The 16,069-nt window shown below is 42.0% G+C and overlaps 1 protein-coding gene across 1 annotated transcript; it reads left to right on the top strand.

Moving 5' to 3' along the window:
- Nucleotides 1–226: 226 nt before the first annotated feature.
- Nucleotides 227–15,763, top strand: LOC120031478 (cytoplasmic dynein 1 light intermediate chain 1-like). The gene is made up of 13 exons (XM_038977256.1): nucleotides 227–315; nucleotides 491–564; nucleotides 5,412–5,528; nucleotides 5,706–5,936; nucleotides 6,145–6,314; nucleotides 6,730–6,823; nucleotides 7,070–7,205; nucleotides 7,359–7,470; nucleotides 7,931–7,990; nucleotides 8,195–8,239; nucleotides 8,420–8,510; nucleotides 11,439–11,549; nucleotides 14,855–15,763. Exons 1-13 carry the CDS (start codon nucleotides 227–229, stop codon nucleotides 14,935–14,937), a joined length of 1,413 nt encoding a protein of 470 aa, XP_038833184.1. The 3' UTR covers nucleotides 14,938–15,763.
- The last annotated feature ends 306 nt before the right edge of the window (nucleotides 15,764–16,069 follow it).

Below are 16,069 nucleotides of genomic sequence, written 5' to 3'. Positions count from 1 at the left end.
ATTTTGCACATACCCGTGTTTAAAATGTCTCTTTCACTCTGTGCATGGTGCTGCACAGATTTGCTGCAAGTTGATTATTTTTAGATCAGTGATTCTGCGTGGCTTCCTTGTTTCAAATTTGAACTTGCCGTGACCGCAGCGCTTATAAATGAGGGGATCTGGAACGCGCCCTTTATTATACCAATTCAAACATCCGGGCACTTAATCTATTCAAGGCTGATAGAAGATGGCTTCGACAGTGAGAATTACGTCAACTGCAAATACACTAAATTCTATAGAAAATCAAACCAGCGACGAGGATGGCCAGAATTTATGGTGAATATTGGTCCTGAACTATACAATAATATGGCTTAAGAAAGACCTGGCTCGCCTGTCAGAGCCACTTTGAATGGTTTTAGGGTTTGAAAAATCTGGTTCTAGGGAGTAGCGCATCTGAATGGCAGAGATACGGGTGCTTGGTATTTGTCTGATGTCATTGTCTCTCTTGCAGGTCCTCTATTTTGAGTGAGGTATCGACGCGTTCACGGTCAAAATTGCCGTCTGGGAAAAATGTTCTTATTATGGGTAAGCCTATTTTTAATTTTCTGTTAGCATTGTGTAATATTGGCACGGGATGGACCACCGGCTCCCTCCGCTACTCCAGAGTGTGCGGGATGCTAGACAAGGAGTGCCTCTCACCACGCGTTCTGTATTCCATTACAATGTCAATAACAGCCAGTATTGGACCATTGTTGCGAGGTTTGAGAACCAATTGATTATTAACCGAATTATGGCAGGCGATTGTTGAATGCTATAAATATAAAATGTTATAAATATAACAGCACGGCCTATAATTGTCCAACAAAATATGGACTGTTTCATAGACGACTGAAAATGGCAATTTCTGCAGGTCAGATCTGATCTGATCCGATCACATTGAAAGAGTGATTATATTCAACAGCTGCTAGTTTAATCTGTAAAATAAATCCCATAACAAGCAAATGAGATTACATATATTTCTTATCTGGTCGACTAGTGGTATACAGTGCCTTCAGAAAGTATTCACACCCCTTGACCTTTTCCACATTTTGTTATTACAGCCTTTACACCAAGTTGTGGTGTAAAAATGTGCTTAATAAGTTGCATGGAGTTACTCTTTGTGCAAAATGTGTCACATGATTTTGGAATCTCTGTAACCCACACCTACAATTATCCCTCAGTCGAGCAGTGAATTTCAAACACAGATTCAAACACAAAGACCATGGAGGTTTTCCAATTCCGAAAGCAGACATTGAATATCCCCTTGAAACATGAAGTTATTCATTACTGGATGATGTATCAATACAGCCAGTCACTACAAAGATACAGGCGTCCTTCCTAAATCAGAGATGGTCAATTCGGCTCTTTTTACTGACTCAGATCTTTGACTCGTTCAGTCAAAATAATTAATCTTTTGACTCATTTTGTTCATTTGAGTCAGTAAGAGCCAATTTATGCTTTATCCAAAATATGGTCGGAGGCGCCCAATGGATGGTGTGACTCATACGGAAATTCCGGAGGCACGCAGAGGCCAAATTGAGCTCCGTACCACATCGCCGTGCTCCGCTCAAATTTTGTAATTATGTGGATGGCTCCGCATTTACGTGATTGGTAGGTGAGGGCGATAAGTCCTGTGTATACACAAACTCACATCCTTAACAACAGCTCTACGACAAACGATGAACTGTCTGAAGACTGTCGTTCACAGTAGGGGGCTTATTGGAGCTGTCATTTGTGACTGAGACTTGTAAATGTGTGCTTTTAAACAATGGCCATTTTGTTAATTGCTAGGCATACAAATTACATTATTTCTTAATACATTTGAAACGAGGTCCATCTAGCTGTGGCTGCTACCGGACTAGATTGTGAACGACTCTTGGCGGAATGCATTGCTTGACTGCCGTGAGAGTTCAGTTGTTCACGAACTGCAGCCGACCAAACGATTCGTTCTCAAATTCGAGTTTGCTGAGCAGAGGCTGTGTATGGTTTGGTTCTACTAAGCTGTGTCCATCTTAACATTAAATCAATTAAATGCAGTCATTCTTGCACCATACAACCAATTATCAGTTCTAGACATGTCTGTCTTTATGCTCATGATTTATTTTCCTGTGCAAATATGACAGACAGTTGGGTGTCGGGGGCAGGTCTCTGGAGCTGCTGAGCCGGAGGAGCGTGTATGAAAGGCACTGCTTGGTCATTCCGACGTCTGCATTGGCCTTGCAGCATTTATGGTGACACGGCCTCTGCAGAAGTCAGGGCATTCATACTTCTTGGCTTCGCCGAGCAGCACAGAGCTGTTGTCAAGGAAGTTGTCAAGGAAGTGAGTTTGTGTTTATACAGGACCTCCCACCCTCGCCTATCGTCAACCAATCATGTCAATGCGGAGCTACAGTTGAAGTCGGAAGTTTAAATGCACCTTAGCCAAAGACATTTAAACGCAGTTTTTCACAATTCCTGACATTTTAATCCAAGTAAAAATTCCCTGTCTTAGGTCAGTTAGGTTCACCACTTTATTTTAAGAATGTGAAATGTCAGAATAATAGTAGAGAGAATGATTTATTTCAGCTTTTATCACATTCCCAGTGGGTCAGAAGTTTACATACTCAATTAGTATTTGGTAGCATTGCCTTTTAAATTGTTTAACTTGGGTCAAACATTTCGGGTAGCCTTCCACAAGCTTCCCACAATAAGTTGGGTGAATTTTAGCCCATTCCTCCTGACAGAGCTGGTGTAACTGAGTCAGGTTTGTAGGCCTCCTTGCTCGCACATGCTTTTTCAGTTCTGCCCACAGATTTTCTATGGGATTGAGGTCAGGGCTTTGTGATGGTCACTCCAATACCTTGACTTTGTTGTCCTTAAGCCAATTTGCCACAACTTTGGAAGTATGCTTGGGGTCATTGTCCATTTGGAAGACCCATTTGCGACCAAGCTTTAACTTCCTGACTGATGTCTTGATGTTGCTTCAATATATCCACATAATTTTGCTTCCTCATGATGTCATCTATTTGGTGAAGTGCACCTGTCCCTTCTACAGCAAAGCACCCCCACAACATGATGCTGCCACCCCTGTGCTTCATGGTTGGGATGGTGTTCTTTGGCTTGCAAACATCCCCCGTTTTCCTCCAAACATAAAGATGGTCATTATGGCCAAACAGTTCTATTTTTCTTTCATCAGACCAGAGGACATTTCTCCAAAAAGTAAAATCTTTGTCCCCATGTGCAGTTGCAAACCGTCGTCTGGCTTTTTTCTGGCGGTTTTGGAGCAGAGGCTTCTTCCTTGCTGAGTGGCCTTTCAGGTTATGTCAATATAGGACTCGTTTTACTGTGGATATAGATACTTTTGTACCTGTTTTCTCCAGCATCTTCACAAGGTCCTTTGCTGTTGTTCTGGGATTGATTTGCACTTTTCGCACCAAAGTACGTTCATCTCTAGGAGACAGAACGCGTCTCCTTCCTGAGCGGTATGACGGCGGCGTGGTTCCATGGTGTTTATACTTGCGTACTATTGTTTGTACAAATGAACGTGGTACCTTCGTGCATTTGAAAATTGCTCCCAAGGATGAACCACACTTGTGGAGGTCTACAATTTTTTTTCTGAGGTCTTGGCTGATTTCTTTTGATTTTCCCATGATGTCAAGCAAAGAGGCATGGAGTTTGAAGGTAGGCCTTGAAATACATCCACAGGTACACCTCCAATTTACTCAAATTATGTTAATTAGCCTATCAGAAGCTACTAAAGCCATGACATAATTTGGGGGAATTTTCCAAGCTGTTTAAAGGCACAGTCGACTTAGTGTATGTAAACTTCTGACCCACTGGAATTGTGATACAGTGAAATAATCTGTCTGTAAACAATTGTTGGAAAAATTTGGGAGGCGCACAGCGATGCGGTATGGAGCTCAATTTGGTCTCTGCGTACCTTTCGGAGGGTCCGCAATTGCGTCAAACCATCCATACGGCTCCAACCACATTTCTGATCAAGCATGAATTGGCTCTTAATCCTGCGGTAGGACTGACTAATTGCGGCCAGCACTAGAAGGTCAAACGAACAACTAGGAGCCAATTTATGCCTTTTTAAATGAACGAGTCACTCAGAAAACAAATCATGACTCTCGAGTCAGTAAAAAGAGTTTTTCAAAAATAACAAATTGTTTGCAAACTGCACATCATTAGAAGGAAACCTGTCAGATTTCACCATGAGGCCAATGTTGACTTTAAAACAGTTACAGAGTTTAATGGCATCAACAATCAACAACATTGAAGTTACTCCATAATATTAACCTAATTGACAGAGTGAAAAAAGGGAGACTGTACAGAATAACAATATTCCAAAACATGCATTCTGTTTGCAATAATGCATTGTTTGGGGCAAATCCAACACAACACTGAGTACCGCTCTTCATATTTTCAAGCATAGCGGTGGCTGCATCATGTTATGGGTATGCTTGTCATTGGCAAGGACTAGGGAGTTTTTTTTATGATAAAGATAAATGTAATAGAGCTAAGCAGTGGCAAAATCCTGGAGGAAAACCTGGTTCAGTCTGCTTTCCAGCAGACATTGGGAGATGGTCACTTTTCAACAGGACAATAACCTAAAACACAAGGCCAAATATACACTGGAGTGAGTTGCTTACCAAGATGACATTGAATGTCCCTGAGTGGCCTAGTTAAAGTTTTGACTTAAATCTATGGCAAGACTTGAAAATGGCTTTCTAGCAATGATCAACAATCAACTTGACAGAACTTGAAGAACTTAAAAAATAGTTATGTGCAAATGTTGTGCAATCCAGGTGTGAATAATTCTTAAGCTGAAATCGCTCACTGCTGTAATCACTGCCAAAGGTGATTCTAACATGTATTCAACCCCCTGAGTCAATACATCTAATCAAGAGTTTCATTTATTAACATATATTTTATTTGACAAATGTTAGAATTTTTCTTCCACTTTGACATTACAGAATATTTTGTGTAGATCGTTTACATTTTTTTTTTAAATTACATCCATTTTAATCCCACTTTGTAACACAACAAAATAAGGTGAAGGGGTGTGAATATTTTCTGAAGGTATCTGCCCTGCATATAGGCCTAACTGATTTTGTGAGCTATAGCTGCATTGATGCAAAATCATATACTTTTATAGGCCTAGAGCACTGTGCCTAGAGCACTGGCCACAGAAGGCAACTGACCTAAAGGCCTCATGTACCCTACAGTAGGCAACTGACCTAAAGGCCTCATGTACCCTACAGTAGGCAACTGACCTAAAGGCCTCATGTAGCCTACAGTAGGCAACTGACCTAAAGGCCTCATGTAGCCTACAGTAGGCTATAACGGATTTGAATGGTTTTGCTTAGCATGCAGTTTACCTGCACGTATGTGTTTCATGTATGCTACAGGTGAGACGGGGGCAGGGAAGACCACTCTCATAGCCAAACTGCAGGGAGTTGAAGAATACATGAAAGGCAGAGGACTGGAGTACCTGTACTTTAACGTTCACGATGATGACATCGATGGTAAGTGTGTCTTTTGGACATAATGAGAAAACAATGAAACAAGATTGATGATTTGTTTGAGTTCATAATATAGCTTGGGTGTCAGTGTATGATGGGTCAGTAGCGATCAATAGGATAGCCTGGTACAATTTCTCCTTTTTGGTGTGATTTGACCCCAAACTGTGTGTGTCTGTGCAGATCATGCTATGTGTAACGCATGGATTCTGGACGGTGACCTGTACCACAAAGGCCTCCAGAAGTTTGCTGTGTGTGGGGAGAACATGGCCGACACTATGGCCCTGCTGGTAGTGGACATGTCCAGGCCGTGGACGGTGCTGGACTCTCTGCAGAAGTGGGCCAGTGTGCTACGAGAACACATCGACAAGCTCCGAGTCAACCCAGAGACACTGAGGGACATGGAACAGAGATGTACGTCTATGAATCTGCGAGAGAGACGTTCTTACTTTATAACATTAAAGACTGAAATAGCTACTTCAACAGTATTTCTTTAAAACTTTGATTAGCCTTGAGATGTAAACTATAAAGTTAATCGAGATGAATTGTTCTGAGTTTGAATTAAAAAGGGTAAAATAGCACTCTAAAACGGAATCTCTTCCACCCTCTCCCCTACCGCTAGTGGTCCGACAGTTCCAGGAGTACACAGAGCCAGCGGGCGACCACAGCGCCTCTCCCAAGAGGAGGAACCCCGTGGCTGGGGAGGCTGAGGAGGAGTGTGTGGTGCTTCCCTTGGGAGAGAACACACTCACACACAACCTGGGCGTGCCTGTTATGGTGGTGTGTACAAAGGTAAGGTGGTCAAACCTCTGGCATTAGGGAAAGAAATGAACTTGCCTTGTTAACTCAACTTATCAAAGGATACTTTCAGTGGCATTGGTATGGTTTCTTTATTCATACATGTGTATAAAGGATACTTTCAGTGGCATTGGTATGGTTTCTTTATTCATACATGTGTATAAAGAATACTTTCAGTGGCATTGGTATGGTTTCTTTATTCATACATGTGTATAAAGGATACTTTCAGTGGCATTGGTATGGTTTCTTTATTCATACATGTGTATAAAGGACGGAAAATCTGTCATTTTGTTTTACACTATTTCTCATTTCCTCCGCTTTCAATTTCTTTTTCATTCTTGTCTTGTGTGGCTTACCCTCTCTCTCTCTCAGTATTCTCTTTCTCTCTCTTCACTTCCCTCCTTTGCAGTGTGACACATTTCTCAGTCTAGAGAAAGAGCATGACTACCGGGAAGAACACTTTGACTTCATCCAGTCTCACATTCGACACTTCTGTCTGCAGTGTATCCTTCTGCCTCACCGACTGCTTTCCTCACCTAACAGTTGCCATTCCTCTGGCCTTATTCTTTCAAACTAATGTATTTTCATATTTTCTTAGATGTACCAACGATGTGCAGGCACCAGTTTCAGGTTTTTCTTTCTTGTGTGAAGTGAGCATGGTTTTTCTTAGCTAGGTAGTAGAGGGGTCTTTAAGATATCGTTGGCCATTCTAGCAATAATATTATCCTTGACAAGTGGTGGCCTCTCAGATGGCGCAGCGCTGCTATACACGTCAATGAAGGAAAACAAAAATCTAGACCTATTGTATAAATACCTGGTCCATAGATTATACGGGTTTCCCTTTGACATGCTGGCCCAGGTGGTGGACAAAGACTCCGTATTCATGTAAGTGTGACTGTGTTCTCACTAATGAAACATTTAGACTTTTTCTCATGTGCTGTTGACAATGACATTAGTTATTTTTATATATATATATATATATATATATATATATATATTTTTTTTTTTTTAATGCTTTTGTGGTTCATTGTCTTCCAGCCCATCAGGATGGGATAATGAAAAAAAGGTTGCTATTTTATATGAAAACTTTCAGTCGTTGAAAAGGGAAGACAAGTTTGAGGAGGTTATCGTCCAGCCTCCTGTTAGAAAGGTAATATCACTCCCAGATCTTCTTATTTTTGGCACAGACATGATGTATTATAAACAAGTGTAATTTAACAGACCTTTTAACTGACCTACACTCTAGGGGTAGTATCTTGGAGTTGATTGAAATTGTGACTGAATCCAAAATCCTTAGCCCTGATCAGGGTCAGAGGTTACTACTGGCATGCAGGGTTGGTGCTGTGCCTGGGTGGACTGGGGGATTCTGGGTGTTTGCTCTCTCCAGTCCTCTCTGGACTTTAATGGGCCCCGGGATGAGTACCATAATCTCAAATAACATCAGATTACCAGGATGAGCCTGGCTGTACTCGGATTACAGTGCCAAGACCAGGCAAATATGTACTTAATCGGATGTACACTAAACTAACACATTAGGATGACTTGCATGTCATTTTGTGGAGAAAGGGTATATAGGTATGTGTTTGTTTATGATTAGTTTTTTTGTGCAGTTTGTACATGAAAAGGAACTAGGTGCGGAGGATGACCAAGTGTTTCTCCTAAAGCTTCAGGTAAGTGAGAATGTACAGTATATATTTGTACAGCTGGTATGACCCAAAACATTACTTTGATAATATTGCATAATGCTAATCTGACATCAGCTGTGATAACAGTTTATTTCTGCCAGTTGCCATATGAATTAGGTTAGTCGTATTAAGGGCTTCAGACTCTATCTGGACTCTCACACTGACATGCTCTGTGTTGTCTATTAACAGACCCTGTTGTCTAAGCAGCCCCCAGCGGCAGCAGGCAGACCAGTGGTAAGTGTCTGGGGAAACATGCTACTGTAAAGCACCTAAAGAGTTCATGTAAATCTTCTGATATATGCAATTAATGATCCTCTACTCCTTCCTGTCTCTTCTCTTTCTCTCCCCTCCCTTCTCATTCTCTCTACTGTTCCTGTATCATCCCTCCTTCATTCCTCCTCCTCCTCATCTCAGGACACCACAAACAGAGCACCCACTGGCTCTCCTCGGGTGTCAAATCGCTCGGCAACAGCAAACGTGGCCAATGTGATGCCCATGCAAACAGGTACTCAGACCATTGATCCCCGATAACTCATTCTACTAAAATGACAAAGATTAGCTTTGGCACCAGTATTAAGTTTGCACCTACTGTGCATTTGGAAAGTATTCAGACCCTTGACTTTTTACACATTTTGTTACGTTGCAGCATAAAATTTTTTTTGATTTTAATTAAAAAAAAATCCTAATTCATCTACACACAATACCCCATAATGACAAACAAAAACATGTTTGTAGAAGTTTTTGCCAACGTATATAAATAAAACGGAACTATCACATTTACATAAGTATTCAGACCCTTTACGCCAGGGGTGTCAAACTCATTTCGCATCGTGGGCCACATACGGCCTAGGGAGATGTCAAGTGGGCCGGACCATTAAAATTATACCATACTCTGCTATAAATAACCAAAATATCATGTCTTTCCTTTGTTTTGGTGTAAAGAAGCACAAGAACATTAGGAAAATATTGAAATTTAATGAACTATCCTTTTACAAAACATTTCATGAAACACCTCATATTTCCTTAGACAAATGTGCAATTTACTTTTATCATTCACAAATATGCATTGCAACTGATCCCACTGATTGTACAAAGGCACAAAACTTTAATTGGTACTGAAAAATATAGTAATGCACTTTAAGATTAAATGAGACTTTTAAAGAAAGGAATTTTTAAACCACTTACACATACGCATATAAAATCTAAATGTAATCCCTGCGTACACCTTACAAACTAAGGAGAGTGATTTTAAATGTGTAATGAAGAAAGTGTTCGCCTGTCCTGTAAATCTGTAAACTTCATACATGAAACATACATACACATACAATACATACTGAAAATGGATGAAAGTTGACTGCTGTTTCCTCAGACCCGCCAGCAATTCGTTAATCTTATCTCTTCTCAGTTGTCCTTGCAAGCCGTCATATTTTTCGCTGTGATGAGTCTCGTAGTGGCGTCGAATATTATATTCCTTCAATACCGAAACTTGTTGCAAACACACCAAGCACGAAGGTTTTCCGTGCATCTCTGTAAATAAATAGGACGTGGTCCATTTTTCTTTGAAAATTCTACACTCCTTATCTACTTTTCTCCGTTTGGATAACGACATTTTGGCTAATGAGGGTGTAGCGGAGAGGTAGAGACCAAGGTATTAACAACGTCGTAACAAGCAGCAGATGGCGCATTGATACCGTCTGCTGTTTTCAGTCTGTCTCAGTGATGCGGCTTGTCTTCTACTCTGATGGAAAGAGTGCGCCCCTTAGCGGATAATCCATGAATTGCAGCGAATTAAAAATATTAATTCCATGTCTTTTATGCATTTTTTCCACTTTCAAATTATCCTGCGGGCCTGATCGAACCTCCTTGGGGGCCGGTTCCGGCCCGCGGGCCGTATGTTTGACACCCCTGCTTTACGCAGTTCTTTGTTGAAGCACCTTTGGCAGTGATTACAGCTTCGAGTCTTTTTTGGGTATGACGCTTCAATCTTGGCACACCTGTATTTGGGGAGTTTCTCCCATTTTTCTCTGCAGATCCTCTCAAGTTCTGTCAGGTTTGATGGGGAGCGTTGCTGCACAGTTATTTTTAGGTATCTTCAGAGATGTTCGATAGGGTTCATGTCCGGGCTCTGGCTGGGCCGCTCAAGGACATATAGAGTGTCCTTGAGTGGAACCAGAGACTTGTCCCAAAGCCACTCCTGCATTTGTCTTGGCTGTGTGCTTAGGGTTGTTGTCTTGTTGGAAGGTGAACATTCGCCCCAGTCTGAGGTCCTGGGCGCTCTGGAGCAGGTTTTCATCAAGGATTTCTCTGTACTTTGCTCCGTTTATCTTTCCCTCGATCCTGACTAGTCTCTCCGTCCCTGCTACTGAAAAACAACCCCACAGCATGATGCTGCCACCACCATGCTTCACCGTAGTGATGGTACCAGGATTCCTCCAGACGTGACGCTTGGCATTCAGGCCAAAGAATTCAATCTTAGTTTCATCAGACCAGAGAATCTTGTTCCTCATGGTCTGAGAGTCCTTTAGGTGCCTTTTGGCAAACTCCAAGCGGGCTGTCATGTGCCTTTTACTGAGGATTGGCTTCCGTCTGGCCACTCTACCATAAAGTTCTGATTGGTGGAGTGCTGCAGAGATGGTTGTTCTTCTGGAAGGTTCTCCCATCTCCACAGAGGAACTCTGGAGCTCTGTCAGTCACCATCGGGTTCTTGGTCACCTCCCTGAACAAGGCCCTTCTCCCGCGATTGGTCAGTTTGGACTTGCGGCCAGCTCTAGGAAGAGTCTTGGTGGTTCCAAACTTATTCCATTTAATAATGAGAGATGTCACTGTGTTCTTGGGGACCTTCAATGCTGCAGAAATGTTTTGGTACCCTTCCCCAGATCTGTGCCTCAACACAATCCTGTCTCATGAGCTCTACGGACAATTCCTTCGACCTCATGGCTTGGTTTTTTGCTCTAACATGCACTGTCAACTGTGGGACCTTATAAAGACGAGTGTGAGCCTTTCCAAATCATGTCCAATCATCAATTAAATTTACCACAAGTGGACTCCAAGTTGTAGAAACATCTCAAGGATGATCAATGAAAACAAGATGCACCTGAGCTCAATTTCGAGTCTCATAGCAAAGGGTCTGAATACCTATGTAAATAAGGTATTTCTGTTTTTTATGTTGATTACATTTGCTAAAAATGTTGGGGTGTTGTGTGTAGATTGAGGATTTTATTTTTATTCAAGCCTATTTAGAATAAGGCTGTAATGTAACAAAATGTGGAAAAAGGGGTCTGAATACTTTCTGAATGCACTGTATATTTTATACATGGGGAATAATACCGTTAGCCTAACTGTTCTTTTTTTAAACAATACCTGCCAACCTTGTCTGTGCAAGTTCGCTGAGTAACTGGGATGTTTTGTCTGTTTGTTTTTGCTGTGCCATTAGGCGGGCAGACCAGCGAGGGCGTGCTGGCTAACTTCTTCAACAGTCTGTTGAGCAAGAAGACCGGGGAAGGGGGCGGGGCCAACAACACGCCCAGAACAGTCCGGAAATCAGGTACTGCTCCACACATGGAAGATCTGTTACTCTTTTGTCATACACCTTCTAGTAAAGTTCTAGGGAGCACAGTGACAGGTATTCTTCCCCAAATTTCCACAGAAAGACTAGAAATAGAAAGCATCCATTCTGTCATCTCACTGTAAGTCCGTCACTGTGTGGTTGTTTAGGTGCACTGTGCACGTGTCCCCCTGATCTCTCCTTTATTAGACTGGCTCGCACTCCTTCCATTGTCTTTACCAGCGGTTCCAAACCTCAGTAACTAAGCTCATAAGGCATTTACAAGTTATATTCTTTAAGAGTTGTTGGTGTAGTAGAGAATTTCCATGGGAACCAGAAGGTGAGCAGTCATTGATCAAATCAATCAGAAATCAATCCGGTTTAATACAAGTTGCAACAGGGAGACAATCTCCAGCATGGAACATTTCCATCTGGCCTTCTCTAAGCAGGCCCTATGTTCTAATCTCACAACACCAGTGTTCTGTGAACACCCGCCGAGAGGCTTGTAGGAAGTCACCGCATCATGTGCTAGTGCTACAGAATACAATAACAAGCAGTGTCCTCGTACCTCCAGTCTGGCATCAATCACTATCAACAGATATGAGCACAATCCATAACATTCAGTATCAAGTCTAGTGACCAGCAACCCATAAACAATGAGTGTCCTAAATAAAACACTCTAAATCATGTGTATTACATAAAGGGAGAACATATAAATAAGTATTGTGGTAATATGAACTTTATTCATCTGAAATATTCCCATTACAAATGGCTACATATCAACACAAGTTCAGAGATGGATGGATGTACTAATCTTACACGGAACAAAAATATATAAATACAACATGCAACAATTGAAAAGATTTTACAAGGTACAGTTCACAAAAGGAAATCAGTCAATTGAAATAAATAAATTAGGCCCTAATCTATGGATTTCACATAACTGGGAACACAGATACAGTTGGGCAAAAAAGTATTTAGTCAGCCACCAATTGTGCAAGATCTCCCACTTAAAAAGATGAGAGGCCTGTCATTTTCATCATAGGTACACTTCAACTATGACAGACAAAATGAGAAAAAAAATCCAGAAAATCACATTGTAGGATTTTTAATGAATTTATTTGCAAATTATGGTGGAAAATAAGTATTTGGTCAATAACAAAAGTTTATCTCAATACTTTGTTATATACCCTTTGTTGGCAATGACAGAGGTCAAACGTTTTCTGTAAGTCTTCACAAGGTTTTCACACACTGTTGCTGGTATTTTGGCCCATTCCTCCATGCAGATCTCCTCTAGAGCAGTGATGTTTTGGGGCTGTTGCTGGGCAACACGGACTTTCAACTCCCTCCAAAGATTTTCTATGGGGTTGAGATCTGGAGACTGGCTAGGCCACTCCAGGACCTTGAAATGCTTCTTACGAAGCCACTCCTTCGTTGCCCGGGCGGTGTGTTTGGGATCATTGTCATGCTGAAAGACCCAGCCACGTTTCATCTTCAATGCCCTTGCTGATGGAAGGAGGTTTTCACTCAAAATCTCACGATACATGGCCCCATTCATTCTGTCCTTTACACGGATCAGTCGTCCTGGTCCCTTTGCAGAAAAACAGCCCCAAAGCATGATGTTTCCACCCCCATGCTTCACAGTAGGTATGGTGTTCTTTGGATGCAACTCAGCATTCTTTGTCCTCCAAACACGACGAGTTGAGTTTTTACCAAAAAGTTCTATTTTGGTTTCATCTGACCATATGACATTCTCACAATCTTCTTCTGGATCATCCAAATGCTCTCTAGCAAACTTCAGACGGGCCTGGACATGTACTGGCTTAAGCAGGGGGACACGTCTGGCACTGCAGGATTTGAGTCCCTGGCGGCGTAGTGTGTTACTGATGGTAGGCTTTGTTACTTTGGTCCCAGCTCTCTGCAGGTCATTCACTAGGTCCCCCCGTGTGGTTCTGGGATTTTTGCTCGCCGTTCTTGTGATCATTTTGACCCCACGGGATGAGATCTTGCGTGGAGCCCCAGATCGAGGGAGATTATCAGTGGTCTTGTATGTCTTCCATTTCCTAATAATTGCTCCCACAGTTGATTTCTTCAAACCAAGCTGCTTACCTATTGCAGATTCAGTCTTCCCAGCCTGGTGCAGGTCTACAATTTTGTTTCTGGTGTCCTTTGACAGCTCTTTGGTCTTGGCCATAGTGGAGTTTGGAGTGTGACTCTTTGAGGTTGTGGACAGGTGTCTTTTATACTGATAACAAGTTCAAACAGGTGCCATTAATACAGGTAACGAGTGGAGGACAGAGGAGCCTCTTAAAGAAGAAGTTACAGGTCTGTGAGAGCCAGAAATCTTGCTTGTTTGTAGGTGACCAAATACTCATTTTCCACCATAATTTGCAAATTAATAAATTAAAAATCCTACAATGTGATTTTCTGGATTTTTTTTCTCATTTTGTCTGTCATAGTTGAAGTGTACCTATGATGAAAATTACAGGCCTCTCTCATCTTTTTAAGTGGGAGAACTTGCACAATTGGTGGCTGACTAAATACTTTTTTGCCCCTCTGTATACATCTGTTGGTCACAGATACCTTTTTTTAAAGTAGTTAATAGTTCTGTCCTAAATTACCCTTTTTTGTTTTTGCTGGTTTTCAACCTTCTTTTAATAATCATGATGTAATCTATAATTGTCTAATGATGTGGAGGGTAGATCAATTGATCATAACTGACTTCTCAATACGGATTGTATTTTAGAGCCCCTTGCCTGTCCATTGTGTGTGTTAGTTAGTGGATGCTGGCCCCGCTAAGGTCGGTGTATCATGTAACTCTCCTGCATGCGTTCATATTCATGGAGCATGCTCACTCTGTTGCCATATTACCATTGAACAAACCCTTATTTTATGTTGTACTTGGTCAATTAGACAGAACGACCTGTTTCCCTGCCCTTGTGTTGCCTTATTTGAATGCCTGCACACACAGCGCCTGCCTGGCCCAAATGATTGGCTGGGTGCTCCATCGGCTCCCCAGACATCAGACAGGTCTGCCACTAACAGACAGCACAGAGCTCATGTCCTCCATCTCCTCTCTGGCTGTGGACATGTATCTGGGTCTTCAAGGCCTTAGTAGTTGGTTACAACTAATTTCCTTGTTTTCAGAATTTGATGTATCAGTTTGTTTCAAATGTGTGTTTTATTTGTCGTTTTCAAATGCTGCCACAAAGAGAGTACAACTGCAGACTGATCTTTGTCCCAATACTAGTAATTGGTTGAAAGTGTATTTTTAACACCTACACCTATTTTGTAAACTCTTCCAGCGTCAAAGGTGGGACTAGACGGTGAGCCAGAGGCGTCCTCCCCGACCTCATCCTCACCCCCAGCCGACATGGAGGAGTCCTGAACCCCCAAACCCTAACCCTCCCTGCCACCACACACCCACACGCACACACACTCGCTGGGTCCTCTCCCTCTTTAGACCCTCGACTGTCAGATGGATCAGAAGCTGGACTGGAAACAGAACAGAGCGGTCTTGGAGCGGTTGCCGTGAGACCGAGCCTTGCATGCCAATCCGTTGAAACACCACCAAAGCAAAACAACATGGATTTACTGAAAACCATCAATGTATTATATAGAAGATAAGCTCACAGGATATTGGAGGGAAATGGAGTAAGTCTGACTCGATGTTGCTTTATTTTAGAGCAACATTAAAATGAGAGGAACTGGATATCTTGCGGGTGGTCTTGAAGCCACTGTGACAAGTGCACATCCTTGATGTCACTCTGAGCACTGTGGCTGTCTGCGAGGATGTTTTCAAAGTGGAGGAGATTGATGTTTGCCATTTGTGGAGATGGGTCTTTGGTAGACACCAGTTCCATTGTTATGTTGTCATAATGCACTGGAACGCTGATGGATGAAGACTGCTGTACAATCAGGCAGAATGATTGAAATAGTGTTTTAGTGCTTATAATGGTCATAATCAAGAGGTCTGTTATAACTCAAGAATCCAGAGTCAAGGATGATGCTCTAAAACCAGGGAAATTAATTTTATTTTTATTTTTTACTTGTGTGTTCATTTGCATGGTTTGGATTAGGGATTAGGCAGACCACTGGAGTGTTTTATTGGCATAGGGGAATCATCTATCACAATCTTAAAGTAGTCAAGTTCTCATGAACTATTCAACTGTTAAATCTGCCATTATTCAATAAAGCTGTATTACTAATCAGGACTCTGCTTTTGTCTCTGTCATGTTTCTTTAGGCCTACGGTACCTCTTGCATGGTGCAATAGCCAATGGTATTGTATAACTTGCACCACTATTATTGAGTTGTATCCTGGTGCTGGCCGGGAAGTCTGAAAGACGAAAATGAGACGAGGTCACGGAACGGGGTGCTAAGAAAATCATTGTCGTTCAGTTTCAAATAGGGAGAAGATCTTGATGAAACGGGGAGACATCCAGTGGAGGTGGTGAGCAACACTGGGCTGTGATTGGAGCAGAGATGGATAGAAAGTTCGGGAGGTTAGGATTGAGTGAG

Source organism: Salvelinus namaycush, chromosome 37 (genome assembly GCF_016432855.1).
Source record: "Salvelinus namaycush isolate Seneca chromosome 37, SaNama_1.0, whole genome shotgun sequence".
Taxonomy (NCBI): Eukaryota; Metazoa; Chordata; class Actinopteri; order Salmoniformes; family Salmonidae; genus Salvelinus; species Salvelinus namaycush.
This window is presented reverse-complemented; position numbering and strand designations above follow the sequence as displayed.